This window comes from Carya illinoinensis, chromosome 13, assembly GCF_018687715.1.
Source record: "Carya illinoinensis cultivar Pawnee chromosome 13, C.illinoinensisPawnee_v1, whole genome shotgun sequence".
NCBI lineage: Eukaryota > Viridiplantae > Streptophyta > Magnoliopsida > Fagales > Juglandaceae > Carya > Carya illinoinensis.
This window is the reverse complement of record NC_056764.1, coordinates 14,109,044-14,128,873: the sequence shown is the minus strand read 5'-3', so window position 1 is coordinate 14,128,873 and position 19,830 is coordinate 14,109,044. Positions and strand designations below refer to the sequence as shown.

At 35.5% G+C, this 19,830-nt stretch overlaps 1 protein-coding gene across 1 annotated transcript; it reads left to right on the top strand.

Moving 5' to 3' along the window:
• The first annotated feature begins 16,771 nt into the window (after positions 1 to 16,771).
• Positions 16,772 to 19,310, top strand: LOC122292267 (DNA polymerase epsilon subunit C). The gene is made up of 4 exons (XM_043100520.1): positions 16,772 to 17,363; positions 17,508 to 17,592; positions 18,732 to 18,773; positions 18,869 to 19,310. The coding sequence occupies exons 1-4, from the start codon at positions 16,911 to 16,913 to the stop codon at positions 18,940 to 18,942; spliced, it is 654 nt and encodes a 217-aa protein (XP_042956454.1). The 5' UTR covers positions 16,772 to 16,910; the 3' UTR covers positions 18,943 to 19,310.
• The last annotated feature ends 520 nt before the right edge of the window (positions 19,311 to 19,830 follow it).

The following is a 19,830-nucleotide window of genomic DNA, read 5'->3' as shown; positions in this document are numbered from 1 at the left end:
ATCTTAAACATCAAACACCTTGTCTATTTCCAATTCCCTCACCTCTAATTCTAGTCCCTCCAAGATCACCTATTATAACCCACGCCCAAACCAATTCTTCTTGGCCTAAACTTTTCATTGATGGTACTGTGCCCTACCCCACATGCCAGTGTCTCACCACCACTGTTAATGTTCTTGATAAGCCTTCAAGCTATTTAGTAGTAGCCAAATTCTTGGATTGGTGTGCGTCCATGACCCAAGAATTTGCTACTCTCTCTCACAACCAAACATGGACTCTCATGCCACCTCTACCCTCCTCTAATATCCTTGGTTATCGATGGGTATTTTGCATCAAGACAAACGCAGATGTCTCCTTTGAAAGGAGAAAGACAAGATTAGTTGCCAAAGGCTTTCACCAGCAGCCTGGACTTGATTACCATGAGACATTCAGTCCCGTGGTTAAACCTTCAACAATTCGACTCATCCTCTCTATTGTAGTCTCTCGGGGTTGGCCATTGTGCCAATTGAACATTGAAAATTTATTTTTACATGGTAATCTCACTAATGATGTCTTTATGTAGCAACCTCAGGGCTTTGTGGATCCAGCTCATCCCTCCTATGTGTGCAAGCTCAACAAGGCAATCTATGGTCTTGAACAATCACCGAGAGCGTGGTTTGATCAATTCAGTTCATGGTTACTTGAGTATGGTTTTCTTGCCTCCAAAGCTAATCATTCACTTTTTATACTTAGTAATGGTGATACTAGAATTTTTCTGCTTATCTATGTTGATGACATAGTAATAACTGCTTCTAAACCCTCTGTTATTAACACGTTGATTCATGACACGAGTGTTGTTTTTCCTGTTCTGGACCTTGGCAGTTTGTCTTTTTTTCTTGGTCTTGAAATAGATCACACTCCTGAAGGTATGATGATCTCCCAAAGGAAATATATCAAAAACCGTCTCGCCCATAGCAGCATGCTACAAGCCAAACCCATGTCCTCTCCAATGGCCTCATCACTCAAGCTCTCAAAGTATGACTCATTTGACCTTGATGATCTCACCCTATATCACAATTTGGTTGGAGGCCTTCAATATCTTTCTTTAACCAGACCGGATATCTCCTTTACAGTGAATAAACCTTGTCAATTTATGCACTCACCAAAATCTACTCCTTCGCAGACCGGATATCTCTATAAGCGTTTTTCTTGTAATGAGAAAGATCGATAAATCAAGGGGATCATATAATATATTAAACATAAAAATATAAATAATTTGCCGGCCTTCTGATCTACAAACGCTTTTCTTTATGAAAATGATTAATATTTTTGTTTAATTATTACCCTTTTTTTCAATTGTTCAAAGGTTGCCCAGTTAGCAACTTTTGTTTATTCAACTTCAAAATGAAAAAGGATGCAAACAAATAGATCACTATGCACTTAATTAATTCGGGCACTTCTGTAATAGTAGTATCAATTAGTTTCTCTCAAGCCTCTTTCGTTAAGTTCGTCTTCTTCTGTTTGGTCTATTGATAAGCATTAGGGACATTTCTTTAAAATTAATGGATTCCTTTCCTCTTTAAGCATCTATGGAACACACCCAATGACAAGAGGACAAGGTGCATGAGGACAAGCTAGGTGCATGCATGCATGCTGATTAAGCTTTGTTTATTCCATGTAATTAATCGATAAATTTAGGAATTTATAACAAGCTAGCTAAGCTATTGAGTCCTATGCAGTGTTGACGCAATCCCCTTGGACTCGTCTACTGTGAAAGAATATTTTCTCTCTCTTGTTATTAATTTCATCTGGTCTCTCGAGAAATACTATTCATCATTCTTTTAATACTATCTTTTTATTATTTATCAATGCAATAATATTGTAAATATATGTAACGCCCCAGTCCCGCAAGGGTAGAAGAGTTACTTCCTGTCACTTAAATCTACATTTCAACAATATAATTATAGATTCCAAATTTCCAATATCATAAAGAAATTTTGATTCAAACTAATTTCCTAAAATGCTAAGTCATCAAAATACAATAAAATTTCTTAATAAACTTCGCCAATACATATATAGAAACGCTCTAAGCTTAAACTATCATTCTTAAATTCATCTCACCCAATGCTTCATAATCTTGATCCTCAGCTAAACTATTCTAAAATCATCTGAAAAATATTGTGAAGATATAAGAGGTGAGTTATCAACAATTTTGTAAGCAGATGACATATACTAGTTTGTAAACATGAGCATTTATAGAGATAAAAAGCAAAACAAAACATTTTCCCTTTCAATTTCATAGTGTGGAAGTAGAAACATGTTATAAAAAAGTAGAGCGCAATTTAAAAACATATTCATATTCAACAGTACTTTGGCATAACGTATCTGATACATCATCATCATCAATCAAAGCATCATATCAAATTATAGGTCATGTTTAACCCTCGTGGTAGGGTTGTGTATCTGCAAATACCCAAGCAGGTGCATCTCAAAACTGAAACAGATTACTACTATTCTTTCATGTGGTAGGGCTATATCACATCACACAAAAACATATACCATGTACATCCCCCGTGGTCCCTTAACTGAAAAATACAGAGACAGAATCAGGTTTAGAACCAGATAGTTATGCCAAAGATTTTTCAAACACCATATCTTATCAAAATAGAGTACTAACCATAATCATATCATCTTCCTATTTAAAAATATTTTTATTCAAAATCTTTTGGCATAGCATAACTGACCACCATCATACCAAAACATCATATAAAAAATGGAGGCCATGTTTAACCCTATGGTAAGGTTGTACAAATCTAGTAGCTAACTGATTAGAAACAGAATGTAAATCTTCTCTTATTTATTCTCGGAGCCTCAAGTGTGGACAAAATAAAGACCACTAGAAAACCACTGAAGTGGGTGCACTGGAAACATAACAGTTGGTACAAACCTAAACAGAAGTCACTATTAGCACCCGTTGTAGGTCAAACAGATCACCATTCACAAATTACTGAATTTAGATTCAGAATGTCATGCCAAAAGTTTTTAGAAATCACATCTTATCATATTAGAGTTCAGAACATATTCAAAACATAACAAAATTAGGATCACAAAAATATAATTTATGCACAAAATTTCATATTTGCTCTCTATTGCACAGTTCAGAAAGAAAATGCCAGAAAATAAACTTATGTCTACACTAGTCACGACAAAAATGCTTTCACTTTCATCATAGTTCATGAATGATGTCGAACAAATAATTAAGGTTGTTTTCACAATTCTTTTCATAATATATAACACACACTTTCATAAATCAATCTTAGTTCATTTTATTTTTATGCAAAATCTAGCATAGAAATTCCTCTTACCTGAACTTCTTAGCTTTTCAGAATATCCTTACAATAGTGCCAAACTAATATCAATTGTCACCTATAGAAAAAATTCATGTAACTTGAATAAATTTTCAAATGAACGGTTACCTCATATTTACACTTGAAATAACTATTTTAATTCTTCAAAACCTAAAAATTCTCTTAACTCTAAAATATCGTCACTTTCCAAATTCATCAATTTCCATTTAACATTTACTTAACCTAAATCCCATATATTCACAAGTTTCTAAAAAAACAATCAAAACCCCACCCATTTAAAAAATGAGAAGTCGCTAAAATAAAAATATTACCCAACCCAAAATAATTTAGAACCCGAACTCATCCCAAAAATATTTTACTTCAAAATAACTTAACATCCCCACTCAAAACTAACTTTTAAACCCTCATGTTTTGTTTTAAAACCTAAGAAGACAAAATTGTAAATACACCAAAACCTTAAGGAGATTTATGTAAAGAAAAAATATACTGAAAGGTTTAAAAAAAAAAGACCTCTTTGTAATTTAATAACACAAGTCCATAGCAAAAAATAAAACCTAAAGCAACTTGGGAAGAAACTTTCTAAAACTAGAGTATGCGGTGGCTTACCCAACTAAAACAGAGGACACAAAGCGAAAGCAAGCAGAGCATGAAGGAGCTGGGTTGGTTCGGAGGTGAGTGGCACAGTTGAACGGCTGAGAAAATAGAGAGGAATAGTGATGAGTGAGAAGGTGAACATGGAGGGTGGGTGGTGAGAGAGTTCAGAGAGGGGCGAACTGAGAGAGTTCAGAGAGGGGCGAACTGAGAGAGAGAGAGAGAGAGAGAGAGAGAGAGAGAGAGAGAGAGAACGGAGGAAAGGACGGAGGGTGAGAGAGTTTGAGGACACAGAGAAGGTTAAAAACCTTACGGTAGCGCACTGGTGCAGGGCGGAGGTGATGTGGAGGGTTGGCGACGCAGCTAGACTTCTATCGTGCAACGGGTTGAGAGCACACAAATGTGCTCTGTTTCGGGTATGGAGAAACAAGGGACACATGGGCTGAGTTGGGTGATTCGGCTGGGTCACACGGTGGCTGTGCATTGAGAGGGAGGCTACGGCTGGCTTAAGAGGTGGACAAAACTTTGTTTCGGTGAGGTGTAAAGCTGAGTGTGAGATGCAACAGACTAGGGGCTGGGCTATTTTCATGGTGTTTTCGAAGTGAGGTAGTGCCTTGCGAGGTGGTTGGAGATGCCATGCTCAAAGGGATTCATGTGCGGTGGCTTTGGACGATGGTATGATTGGATAGTGAATGAAGACGAGTGGTTCTCAAGTGCATGGGAGGAATACATCCATATTTATAGGGGTGATTGAAAACCCTAGATGAGAACAAAAAAAGAAGTTGGACGTGCAAGAGAGACATGCATGGTGTGGAGTTTGGAAGTTGGTTCACATGGGATTGGGTTTTGGTATAAGTTTTGGGCCTTTGGGTGATCTGGTAGGGCCCACGGTTTGGATAGTATAGGAAATTTATAAAATGGCTCTTCTTTGAATTTTGGATCTCGACTCAAACTCCAGAAAAAAAAAAAAAAAAAAAAAAAAAAAAAAAAAAAAAAGAACAAAAAAAAAAAAAAACAAAAAATCCAATTTGTTCAAAAAATTATCTCGGTCCATAAAAGGATTTTTAACCTAAATATCAAAGCAAAAGAAAACATAATTCACCAAAAGAGATATTTTAGGCCCGTAGTCAATTTAAAAAAATATTTGAAAACTCAAATGAGCTTTTCACACATATACAATCCAATTTTTTTTTTTTTTTAAACAACTTGACATTGGATTCGGGTGTTAAAATATAGTTCTCTTCCACATATGTAGAAATAACTTAATTAGCCCCCACTACCTAGAGTTGGGATCATCAATATCCATATTAGGGTTGGCATGAAATCTGCGATTGCATCCCCCTCCCATATATGATAAGAGTAATGGTACATAAAGTCATTTTTGCATACTCTTTATACACTTCACTAATTTGATTGGCTGCACTAATTTTTTTTAATACGCAGTTAATCACATCAGTGAAATGCACAAAAGAGTACACAAAAATAACATACATAAAATAAATATATGATTTATTGGTTGGGATGAAAATTCCATCTAAAGCCAATTCCTTTTTTAGTTAAGAGTTGTGGCAGATTTTGAATCAATAGACTGCATTGGCATGAGTACGTACGTAGTATATTATAGCATGCTTATTAACTTTCATTCTACACTCAAAATTAGTAATTAAAACCATGAGCATTATTGTAAATATTTTCTTTTGTCATATGATTAATGAATGATTAATTTTTCTCCTTCAAAAAATTTTAAAATCTAATTGGGCCTTGTGGATTTTAGTTGTATTGAGTTGCCTTTTGTTGGGATGATTATACCATTGGTAGCCGGCAGGAAAACGACAGAGACGGTAGATAAGCTTACTCCCAAATAAAATACTGAATAATATATATGATCTGATAGAAAAATATTTTAGCCACATGCAAAAGGATTATACAAAAGTAATTTCACGAACTGGTGTAGTTTCATGTAGTTTATTAGATTATAAAGTTTACTTTTATTATGAAGTAGATCTAATAGAGTTATAAAAACACTTTAGTTTATGAGATTACTTTTATGTAATTCATTTGTGGCCATAACACTTCTCATTTTGAATTTTTTAATATTTATAGATTCAGATTTGATCATTTCGATCCTTCTATTAATAGACTATTAATAATCAGTTACATATGCCACATTAACCTCAATAATGAAGTGTCATTTGTAAAATGTAAATAAATAAAATTATTGAAAATTAAAGAAGCCTTGCTTGCCACAAAATAATGCCAAGGTGTGACCTAGCTCAAGCCACGCCTAGGCCACAATATACAAGTAAAGATCTTCTAAGCGCTTGAGTGCGACCTCTTATTAGGAAGAGTTCTGCTACATATAATCACTTTTGCATATTCTATATGCACTCCATTGATGTGATTAGTTAAAATAATTATTTTATATTAAAAAAATGTGAGGCAACTAATTACATTAGTAGACTACGCAAGGAATACATAAAAATGACTACACATAGAATTTTTGTATTAGGAATATAATTTTTTCTTATCTTTTTAAATATATAAGATATTTTTGTTATAAAGTTAAAAATAATACTACAAAATTAATAAACACGTAATTATTTAAGTTTATACAATTCAAATCGAAGCTCATATGAATTATATATTATTAAAGAAACAATCATAGTTTTGTACTAAAAAAATAAATCAATTAATAAATAAATTGATCTGAAATTGAATTTGATTAAATTTATAAATCTTTATATCTATTTAAATTTTTTAAAAAATGGATATATATCTTTCTTTAAATTTAAGAAAATTGATTGGGTAAAGAAGGATGGAAATACTATTTCAATACGAATGGCCTAGAGTCTTCTCTCTGTTGCTCTTTCAAGAATGGACGAGAAGTGTCAAAGTCTCCTTCCTTTTGGTGGATAGGGTGGTTTTTGTTTGGTTTTGTTTGTTCTTAACAGTGCAAGTGAATACTGTGATTTTGTTATGGATGAACTAGGCAAGGCCTGGTAAAATCTAAATCTTCATGATGACGAAAAGGTGGGGATAGAGGTTCAGTTTGATACTGCAATTGGTCTGGGAAATAAGGAGGTGAGGAGTTTGGTTGACAAGGTATGTATGGAACGACATATAGGAAGAGAGGTATTCCGATTTGCTATGTTGAAGTTATAGAAAGTTGACAAGTCTGTTGTTTTTAAGGAGATCTCTATGAATACTTTTGTCATCACCTTTGCTACCAAGAAGGACAAAGATCAAATTATGAAGGGAAGACCATGGTTATTTGATACCGGTCTACTTGTCCTTGAGCCTTTTGATGGCATTACTCAACCAGACCAGCTGGTGTTTGATAGTAAACTTTTTTGGATCCAATTATATAACCTTCTCGTGTTTTGTATGAATCAAAAAATTGGGGAACAAATTGTGTTGTCATTGGAAAAGGTTCTTGATGTGGATGTTCATGTGGATGATCTTGGATGAAAGAGGCTCCTGCGAGTGAGGGTTGAAGTGGAGTTGAGGAAGGCAGTTGTGACGCCCCCAAATCCCCACGCACAGATATGGAAAAATCGAGACGTCCTGATGATGACATCACGGGTCACCACCCTGTCGACGTGTGCCAAGTGTGTGTATAAGCGACGAATGTGCACGAGAAACATGCAGCGAAAAGCAAAGTCAATAACTAAGTACCAGGATTTTTCTTAATTTAATACAAAACTGTTTAAAACATATGTAAAGAAATATTACAAAACACAAATATATTTTTAAACCAAACATCAAAACTTAAACTTTAACTCAGAACTCCGGCGGAGCCGCATCCTCGGGCTCAGCCTCCTCCTCTTCCTCAAACCCTGCACCAAAATCTACGGAACCAAAAATGGTGCCGTAGGTAAGTAAAATCCAAACACCACCATATAAAAACATATAAAACTCAAACAATATGCATGAAAGAAAAACCAATGTACATGTCCCATAAAACCATTTTTTCCACGCACGCCAAAAACCCATTTGGCCCACAAAAACATAACGTTTAAAACCAAGTCTCGCCGTTATCCTAGATAATAGCCCAAACCACCATTTTTCCAGAAAATGGATCAAATGCCTCAGCACATCCTCGCTATTTTCCCAAAAAATGGCACGTATCCGAAAACCATAAAAACGATCCAATTATGCATGCACCATGATCTCCCCTAGAGATCATCTGCACACCCTGGTTCTGTGCCACACCGCAGGTAACGACTACGCGTGTGACACCTAAACGAGTGATGCTCAAACTCGAGCCTAGCGATTACCTGGCCAGGCCATCCTCTAGTCCCCGCCACTCTAGGGACCACGGAGTCAACACGACAGCGTTACCGTATCGTACGATCCGGTTGTCACCTTGCGACAACCCAGGAGACGTCACTCAGTATTATCTACTCCCGAGTGACCAGAGGAGCTCCACTGAGATAATAACTCATCCCAGCTTGGGCTCGTGAGACACACGCACCCGAAAACCATTTACGCCAACAAAACATGATTTTCTCACTTAAAATAAAATGCACATGTATGTAATATGTAACGCACGCCTCATGGCTCAAATAATCAAGCAATCACAAACAACCAAAACCAAGCACTCTGTTCTCAAACCATCCGACCCTCGAACTCCTCGGACTCAGTCTGGAATTAGCCAACCAACAAAAAATATTTATTTTATAAGAAAAATATATTTAAATCTAAAATTAGAGTTTAGAAAATACTTACAGCGCTATATGGTATTTTTTGAAAGCTCGCGGTGTTGCAAAAGGCGGAGGAAAAGCAACATAACAGTGTAATTTACACTGTTGCCCTGGGTAATAAATTACCCACTTTCGATCGGGGACAAACCAAGACACAAAATTGATAGAGAATGGTCTAGGGATATTTATGAAGCTAGTGGAAGTGAGGGTCGGCTGTGGGTGGCGGCGAAAACGGCGGTTGGAAGCCAAAATACTCAAATCGGAGAGTTAGCTCTCAGGGACTATTCCGGCGACGGATTGAGACTGGAAATGGGTGGTTTAGGACGGTAAGGAGTCGGTGATAAAGTGGTGAAGAGGTGGTGGCCGGAGGTGGAGCGACGGCGGCAAATCGGAGCAAAACCCGTTTGGCTTGGAGTGACTATTCTGGCTAAACGGCGGCTCGGATGCCGGTGAAACTTGGTGGGGATGATCACTGGCCGGAGGGGAAGAAAACTGGGTGGGTGGTGTGCCGCACGGTGGCTAGCGGCGGTGGTTCTGGGCGAAGAGAGAAAAACGAACGGAAATGGGTAGAGAGAGTCGCGCGGGAGGAGAAGAACGGGAAGAAAGAAAGAAAGAAAAAGAAAAAAAGAAGAAAAGAAAGAATGAAAAAGGAAAAGAGAAAGAGAAAAAGAAAAGATGGAGAAAAGAAATGAGGTTCAATCCTCACCCCTAGAGTCCAAAAACTGATCTAACGAAAACAACTTTAAAAGCAATAAAACCAAAAAAATATTTTAAACACAACGTAAAGCTAAAATATAATAAATAACTAACAAAAACTAACTACTAAATTTTAAAACCAAAGACAAGCTAAAATAAATTAAACAACAATTTAAACTTAAGTAACAAATAAAATCAATTTAAAATTCAATAATTTAAAATAAAAGAACTATTATTTTAATTAAATTACAATATTCCTTTAGTGAAAATACACATAAAAAGGAGATATCACAGCAGTGGCTAGACCTTTAATCTTAATCATAGGAGTATGCGGGATCCTATAAAATATGAAAAACTCCTCAAGATATGCTTTAGATGTGGGAAGATTCTGCATGGGAAGTAGGGTTATGATTCTAATTTTTCATTTTTGAATAAAAAATCACTTTCAAAAGGTCAATATGGCTCTTGGCTCATGGCTGATTATAGTGTCAAATGCAAATGGCATGCAGACTTTGTCAGTAAAGGGGATCATTGCAGCAATTCTGGAAATGTTGTTGATCATAATTGCCATGTTGATGCAAAATAGTTCAATGTTCCTTTCGAAGATTGATGATGGAATTCAAAACAGACTGCCTCAGAAATAGTTAGCGGTTAATAATGGTGGTTATGGCATGGAGGTTGAAGAAGTAACTGTCATGCAGAATAAGGGGAGTAAGACAGATGAGTCAGTGGTAGTTATATCGGTTACACACCAAGAGACAGTACCAGCATTAAGGGAGTTAGCCATTCAAGTAACTGTCACTTGGAAGGAATGGGTTGAGAATTCAGATTTGTTTACAACTAGCCCATCTAAACAAACTATCTCTTATAATCCAAGGAAGCATGTTGTCCATGGTCCTTTTCACTGCTTGACTCAGATTCTTTTTAGGAAAATGTTGGTGATCTAATGTCATCAATAAAAGTGAAGTCTTTGAAGAATAAACTTACATGTAAGAGGAGGAGGGACAGAGGATATGGGGTGAAAGGTAAGTCTAATACTCATTAATTGAGCAAAAAACGTTTAATTTAGTTTTGATGGATGAAGTATGTGAAATGGAGTCTGATAAAGATTTAAAAATTGATGTGGGTGCTTTTCAAACTTAAATTAAGATTCTATCGGTGGAGGTTGTGGAGCAGTACCGTCGGGAGCCATGATTGTCTTTAGTTAGAACCACTAAGGGCTTGAGAATCCTCGAACAGTTCATGATCTTTACCAAATAGGAAAATATAAGTGTCTCAAAACCTTGTTCTTAATGGAAACTTTATTGAAAGGTTCTAAATTGGAGGGTTTGAGAAGAAGGTTAGGTTATGAATGTTGCTTTGGGGTTGATTCTATTGGGAGAAGTGGTGGCTTGGCTATACTTTGGAAGGTAGACATTAACTTTGCATTACATAATTATTCTTTAAGACATATAAGCGGCTGGATCACAACTGAGATGTCATCATAAAAATGGCTTTTCAGTGACTTTTATGGCCAACCTCTTGCAAATAGAAGAAAAGAATCATGAGATTTGTTGTCAAGGATTAATCCAAGAAATGTACCATGGTGCATCATTGGGGACTTTAATGAGATTTTATCTCAACGAGAGAAGATTAGGGGTAGGGATAGATTAGAAAGTCAGATGAAGGGATTTAGTTGTGCTCTTGAAGATAACTAGTTAGTTGATCTTGGGTGTTTGATCTGGTATAGAGGTAACTACTTTACTTGGAGTAACAAATAGTTTAATGACGGTTTCATCAAGGAAATGTTGGATAGGGCTATTGCCAATAATTCATGGAAGACTTCATTTACAAAAGCTGTAGTGGGAAGTCTACGAGCTAGATGCTCATATCATAAAGTAGTTATGCTTTGATTTTGAAATGAGGTATATGTGAGAAGAAAAAGATGTAGGCTGTTTGGATTTGAAGCTTCATGGATTAAGGAGGAGTATTGACGAACGACTGTAAATAAGGAATGTTGTAATACTAGACCTTCAACAAACTCTATAGGAAAAGTGCTGTCCATGCTAACTGAATGTAGTACTTCCTTGAGTAGGTGGTGCATAAATAAGAAAACAGATGTTGAGAGTATAATTAAGCAGGAAATAGAAGTATTAAAAAGATTGCAAGATGAGTAGGGTCCACAAAATGTTGCTAAAATCAAAAGCTTGCAAGGAGAAGTTGGCATTTTGTTAGAGCAAGAAGACCTTAAATAAAGGCAGAGGCCAAAACAGAACTGGTATCACCTAGGGGACAAAAATACAAGATTCATTCGTGTATGTGCCTCCTAGAGAAGAAAGAAGAACTAAATACTTGATTGAGCTGAATTATTACATATTTTATAGATTTAGAACCAATATATTTCAATTACTTTATTGATATTATTATTGGTTTTAGATGGAAAAATAGTTAAATAGTATAAATCTAAGTTGTAATTTAAATTGATTAATAGCATGATTTATGCTTAATTTTATAACTTGTGATTTAATTGAACAATGTTTCTTCACAAACACAACGCATCTTTGTATTCTATTCTTCCATTAATTTTTTTCTAGTTTCTAATTTTTCATATAGGCCAAGAAACACAAGTGGGATGGACATGCAAGGGAAGTGTTTGCGCATAAGGTATTTCATTGTTGACGGACAGAAGCAGCAAGTTTTTCTTGATCCTTCGACAAGAGATATGCACTGGAAAGCAGCAGGGAGTTTTTAGATTTTTCCTCTCAAAACACACGACACGCATGCAAGCAGAGCATGGGGGTTTTATTTCATGGATAGAGCAACAAGCTTTATTTCTCTCAACACGGCAGTAGGCTTTTGACTTGTTTTTGGAGGCACACTAGAAGAAAAGTGGAGCAGTAGGTTATTTTTTTTTTTTTTTGGCTTTTTCCTCACAAAAACAAAGCAAATCAGCATGTTGAACCAAAAGGGAAAGACATGTAGCAGGCTTTTTTCGGTTTTGAGGCACATAACACAACTTGGGTTTCTTGCTTTCGACAAAGTGTGGCTGAAGCTTTCTTTCCTTGCTTTTGAATAGAGACCATGTTGACACACACACACATTTCTCTTAAAAACGCAGTAGCGAGTTGGATGCAGAGAATTTTCTTTCCCTTTTTGACTTTTGGTCCTTGGGACGCAAAACACACTTTTGGTTTTAGAGAGAAAGAAAAAAAGACTATTTGGGTGGCAACACAGGGAGGCCAGCCATTAGAGGGATTCGACCCAATTTTTAGCTCTGTATTTCTCTCCACCTTTGCTCTCTTGTGAAGGTTGTTTTCTAGTGTTGGGTTTTGTTAGTTATTTTAGTTTTCTGATAGAGAATGTTTCTGGAATTTCATGGCTCTTGTGATGAACTTGGTTGGCTAAATTTTCGTAATAGGTAAGAGGTGAAGTCTAATGATTTAGATATTATTTCAGATCAATAATAGAGTTTATATTTTGAGTTTGATCGATTGAACAGTTTTATTATTGGATATTTTGATTATTCATATATTTATCTTGATTCATTGTGATTTCTGAATATCTTGGATACTTGAAAAATCTTTGTGATATATAAATGGGTTTGTGAATGTTTTAATGATCAATTATTCATGCTTAATTTTAAGTAATTAGTTTTTTTGGCCTTAACTACTAAATCTTCCAATTAGACAAAATCATTATTCTAGTTCAATTGAAGTAAATTGATTGGATACAATATTCTAAATTGTTAGACAAATTCTTGAAATCTTAGTCATTCTCCATATCAATTTATTGTATCATTTTAGTTGTATTTTGTTACTTTAAAAATATTCATCTCAGTAATTTTCTCCTCTATTTGATTACATGTTCCTTTTAATAATTTGTTTTCATTGTTTAAGTTTATTTTATTTTTATCATTTAAGTCAATCTCCGTGGATTCGACCTTATTAGGTACTACAACACCTGTCTACTTGCAAATAAAACTATTCTGAATTTTTGGTTTACTACTTTGAGTCAAAGTTTAGGCATAACAATACCTCCAAGTGCAGGATTCTAATTCTAATATTAGAATGATCAGCAGGGTATTCATAGAGCTTTTCAAGACTATTTCACAAGTGTTTATCAGTTAGCTTATCCTTCTTCATAGGATTAGAGTACTACTTATCTCAAATGAATAGACGTGTGATAACTGAGATGAATGTGTGTCTGCAACTGGAGTTTACAAGGTTAGAAGTTGAAGAGGCTCTGCAACAGATGGCCCCTCTAAAATCCCCAGGTCCTGATGGGTTTGGGGCCCCTTTTTATCATCTTTCTTAACTACGGTTGGAGATAAGGTCAGTGAGGCTCTTTTTGAGTTTTTAAATGGTGGTGCTATGGATAACTTTTTCAATTCTACTTTCATTGCTTTAATAGCAAAAGTTAAGAACCAGGTTAGTATTAGGAAATATAGACCTATTAGCTTATCTAATGTGTTTTATAAACTCATTGCAAAGACACTAGCTAATAGATTGAAGAGAGTGCTACCACAAGTAATTTCTTGGAATCAAAGTGCATTTATTGCAAGAAGATTAATTTCAAATAATGTTAGTATAGCCTTTGAAGCTCTCTATATAATGAAAACTAGGAAAAGAAATTAAGTTGGAAGTATGACCATCAAGCTAGACATGTCAAATGCTTATGATAGAGTTGAATGAGAGTATTTAAAAGCAGTAATGGACAAGTTAGGCTTTGGAGCTCGGTGTATTCATTTGGTTATGCATTGTGTGGCTACTGTGCATTACTCAATTTTAGTGAATGGGGTTCCAGGTTCTACTCTTATCCCCACCTGAGGTCTTAGGCAAGGAGATCATTTGTCTCTTTACATTTTCCTGCTTTGTGCAGAGGAGCTAAGTTTAATTAACAAGGCTGAGAGGGAAGGAAAGATAAGAGGGATATCAATATCTAGAGGAGGTACAAGTGTTAAACATTTAGTTTTTGTAGATGATTGTATTCTATTTAGTAGAGCTAAGATGCAGGATTGACAATGCATTAAGCATATTCTGGATGTTTATGATTTGGCTTCTGGACAAAGATTAAACTTGCAGAAGACATCTATATGCTTCAGTTCCAATACAAGGGCAGAAACCATATTTCAGATTGGCAAAGAAATAGGAGCAAGAGTCAATGGGGATTTTGAAAAATACTCGGGTTTGCCTGTAGTTCTTAGAAGATCAAAATATTCCTCTTTTAAGTGCATTAAGGATTGAGTTTGGTCTAAGATCAATAATTGGAAAAATAATTTCCTTTCTCAGGCTAGTAAAGAAATTTTGATCAAGGCTGTTATTCAAGCTGTGCCTACTTATGCTATGAGTGTTTTCAAGCTCCCAAAGAGATTGTGTAATGAATTATCAGCTCTAATGGCTAAATTTTGGTGGGAAAATATGAACGTTGACAATAAAATTTAGTGGAAGAAATGGAGCATGATGGGGACTCCAAAGAGTGATGGAGGCTTGGGTTTTAGGGATATTGAGGTTTTTAATGATGCTATGCTGGCTAAGCAATTTTGTAGATTGCTCACCAAACTTCTTGTCAGCAAAGACTATGAAAGAAAAGTAATATAAAGAGGGTGATATTTTGTCTGCTAAACTTGGAAATAGTCCCTCACATGTATGGATGAGTATTTGGGGTTCTGAGTATCTGATTCAAAAAGGACTAAGATGAAGAGTTGGCAATGGTCTTGAAGTCAAGATATGGGGTGATCAGTGGCTGCCCATACCAAGTTCTTATAAACTTCAGTCACCTATTAAAGTCCTTCATCAGGATTCGACAATGAGTGAACTTATAGATCAAGTTAAAAGCTGTTGGGACTCTAAACTAATTCATGAAATCATGAATAAAATAAAGAAGAAGCTAACGTTATTTGTGTGCTTCCTTTGAGTAAGTTGGGGTTTGAGGATAAAATGTTCTTAGGATTTAGTAAACGTGGTTTGTTTACAGTTAGAAGTGCCTACTATTTGGCAGTTGACAGTTTGAAAGGCCATAAGGGTGAACCATCACAATATGTTAATGCCACAAAAGGATGGAAGGTCATATGGAATTTACAAGTGCCTAATTCAATTAAAGTCTTTTTTTGAAAAGAAACAAACGAGGCTCTTCCATAAAATAAAATAAAATAAAATAAAATAAAATAAAAAACTTGTTTGCTATAGAGGTCACTGATAATGGTTTATGCCCAATCTGTGGGTTGGTGGAAGACTCAATGTGTCATGCTTTATGGTCTTGTACTACTGTGTCTGATGTATTTGCAGACTCTCAAAGCCTAGTACAGAAATGGTCATGTATAGAGGAAGACTTTTTGAACTATTTGGGAGAAGTTGGAGAGGAGATTGCAGAAGAATGAATTGGAGGAAATAGCTTGTATATTTAGAAGGATATGGTTTGGACGAAATGCTGTAGTTTTTTATGGGAAATTCGAGAGTCCTACCTCGATTTATAATTATGCTAAGATTGAACTAGAGGAGTATAAAAGAGTTCAGGTTTTATCAGGGAACTTTGTTGAGACACACAGTACCACAAACAAAAATGTGAAATGGAAGAAACTAGCTAGCGATTGATGCCAAGTTAATTGGGATGTAGCTTTTTATGTGAATCATGCAAAGATGGGTGGTGGGGTTGTAATAAAAAATTGTGAAGGTTTTTTAATTGTTACTCTATGTATCCATAGTTTTTTGTTTCTCATCCTGTATTAGCAAAACTCAATGCCTTATGGAGAGCCTTGTCTTTTTGTAAGGACATTGGTTTAAGTAGTGTTATATTTGAAGATGATGCTTTGAATATCATTAAGGAGATTCAATCACATGAAGAAATTTGCTCCTAGTGTGGTCAGCTTATTGAGGACATTAAAAAGGTTTTTTTCTAATTGTAGCTATTGGAAATTACATTATACACTAAGGGAAGGAAACAATGCTGCTTATTTGACTGCAAAGCATGCTTTGAATGTTGATAATGAGACTGTATGGCTGGAAGATGGCCAAGATGTTATTAAGAATTGTATTCTTGTTGAACAACTATGTAATTGCTTTTTTTTTTTTCTTTTTTTTTTTTTTATAAAAAATAGACTTCATTTAATTTAATAAAACTGAAATTACAGTTGTAACTGATAAATACAGAAAAAAATCTAGATTGCAAAGCAAACTATTCATTTATTTTGAATTTCATCGCATATAAATTTTTTTGTGATGGACATTATCTTAATTTATATAAACTCTTTAATAATAAAACTTTCCAAAATATGAAATTCTGTAAAAACAAAAATATCAATTTCGATTTATCTAAAAATATAACATTTTTTAAAAATAAAAATAATCATCCTTTAACCTTTAAAGGAGGAGAGGAAATTTTATGTCCCAAAAAAAAAAAAAAAAAAAACGAATGACCCGTGTTAACTGGGCCACCAAAAGGCCCCGGAAACCATTCACAGGTAGTAGCGTACTCCCTCGTACATACAGTCCATGAAATATTCATCCTTCGGTGCGGGACTCGTGAAATTAGGGACACTTCCCCCAAATCTGAGAGCACAGGGACCGTCCGAAACTCAGAAACTCGAAACCCACCTTAACAATGGCTTCCTCCAAACAATCCGGAGCCGAAAAAAAGACCAAAGCAACCAAACCCACGAAATCACCTAAGAAGCAAAATGGTATTGTTACCACGAAAAGGAACCCGGAAAAGAATAATAAGACCACCAACGGCACCGTCAGCCATTCCAACGGCTTCGTGTCAATCCAATCTTCAAGCGTCGAGTCCCAGGAAGACGGAGAACAAGGACGAAGCAGAAGTGCCGGCACGATTAAGAGAGCCCGCGTCACCAAACCCAAGAAAGACAAACGAAAACAGCGAGAGGAAGAGGTCAACGACGTCGTTGATCAACGAGAAGAGGAAGAAGAAGTTGGAGAGAAAGAGGACGTGAAGATGCATAGGTTTCCGATGCATCGTATCAAGACGATTATCCGGAGCGAGAACTCCGATTTGCGCGTTACGCAGGAGGCCCTTTTTGTCGTCAACAAAGCTACGGTATTTTATCCTTTTATTTCTATCATTCACGGATTCCAGCTCGGGTTCATCCCAATCACAAATCTAGGTTTTTCAATTTTTAATTTTTGGATGAAGAAAATAAATGTGTTTGTGTTTATGAAAGTTTATTTCAATTGTTTGCAGGAGAAGTTCCTTGAACAATTTACGAAAGATGCGTATTCGTGTTGTGTTGGGGACCGTAAGAAATCGCTCGCTTACAAGCACCTATGTAGTGTCTCTAACCATCTTTTCGGTCTAAATTTGTTATTGAGCAACGTATTTCTTGTTCGATAATTGCATGGCCTGAGAAATGTGTCATGGGTTCGTTTGTTTTCTCAAACACTTTGATAGATCTCGTTAAAAAAGAGGAATACTTTTTAAAGATTTGGACGAACTTTGGCCAACTTTTTCGTTTTAGCTTTTAACACTTGGCTATCTGCTCTGCATCAGTAGTCGGTTGTTCCTAATGATCTCCTTTTGCTTGCGTTGCGAAAATTTTGTTGTATTGCTGGGGTTAATGAACTTGATTATTTAAAATCAATGAAGCGTTGAAAAGAAATTTTATAATTTTCATTGAATGTGGTGATCTTTGTTGCACATTTTCGTGGTTTTGGTTCATGATTTACCGAAGCAAATGCAACGCCAATGCACTGCTGCCTATGGTTTTTAATACTTGTTCTATCTAGTAAAGTTGGGGCCTTTGTGCTGCATGACTTATGCTTTCTTTTGGGATCAATTATAAACTATCGTGGCTGCTGTAATATCGATTGCTCAGAAAGTCATTAAAAAACCATTTTCTACTCTTGATTTATTAGAAAGCTTAAGGGATGTTTGAGGAATGAGATGCAATGTAAAATCTGTGAACGGTAGTGAAATGATTTGAGTTATATGATGTTTTATTGGGTTTTGAGAAGGGAGAAATAAAAAGTTGAATTAAAATATTGTTAGAATATAATTTTTTAATATCATTTTTGTTTTAGGATTTGAAAAAGTTGAATTTTTTTTTTTTTTTGTGTTTTGTTTGGAAGTTTGGGAAAGCTGTAATGATTAAGCAATGATTAGATGAAAACTTGAAGATTTGAAATTGAGAAGTGTTTGTGTTTGAGTGATGTTTGAGAAGAAAATGAGATGAAATGAGATGGGATAGGAGTAGGATCGGATAGGATGAGATGAAACCATCTCTATTCACAAACAGCCTCTAAATTTCAGACAATTTGCTTCTTACTTCTAATTGATTCAACACTCAGCATGTATAGGGTTTCGAAGACTCTTTGAATGTTTAATGTCCCGAATTTGTGCTAGATTTTTTGCAAGTCAATATAGTTATTTTTATTCAAGCTGTATTAAAATGCTTCTTTTTCATTTCAGCATCGGTTGTTTGTAAAACGAGGAGATATGACTTTCTTTCAGGTATTTGTATGCTTCTCTTGGTGAAAGCTTTCCATGTTAAATACAATACATTCTAAACTTTTCTGCAGTTTCTGATGTTATTTACGTGTCTCTAGATTTTGTCCCTGAGAAGATAAAAGCTGAAAATGCCTTGGCAGAGAGAAAATTAAATGAAACAGAAGTGGGCTAGGTCCTTCAAAATGTGCTGATTGGGATGGTAATACTGCAATTGCCTTAAACAAAGCTCATTTATGGAGGATCCATGTGTAATCACATCTGCTTCTTAAGGTTCTTACAACAGTTGAACCATGTGCATGCTGGTCTAGCAAATGAAAAACTGTTGGATACATTTGATAGATCACCTCATGAGATGGCCAGTGAGCTGGTTTGAATTGAATTTAGAGTTCTGTAGATATAGTTGATTTTTGTTCTATGAATTTTTGAGCTGATTGTTCTTAATTCTGGTCAGGCGAGCATTCTTTGAATTGAATTCTATTTAACAGTTATCTATTTTAATTTTTAATTATGAATATTTGAGCGGAAGATTTTTCAGCACAATATGGTGCTTACACTATTTTGGTCCGAGTAACTATAAATATAATCTGGGTTTTATAGTGATAGGAAACATCCTGCAAACCTATGAACAAACTTCTCATTACTCAATGGGAAAATATACCGTTCAGCTGCTTTTTCTTCTCCCAGTAGGAGTGGTTTTTAAACCCTCACCAAGTAAGTGCCTTGGACCAATCTCAAAGTGTAGGAAATTGATCAGAGGATCTTGCTATAACTTTGGATTACCATTCCAGGATCTAATGCCACATCCATATGCTTATGCTTCGATGTATATCTAACAGTTCTGCTCTATAATATTGAGCTTGCTCCTCCAAATCAAACCCATTGTTGCAAGCTTTGATTTCATGTGCTCTTTCAATCTCAATCCATTTACGTACGTACTAGCAGTGTTATTGACATTTGAGTGGCAACCTCAATAGGTTCACTCTAGAGTTCGAACTTCTCTCTCATTGACCTTTTATGGATTTGGATGTTACATACTCGAGGACACTCGGTTGATATCCGT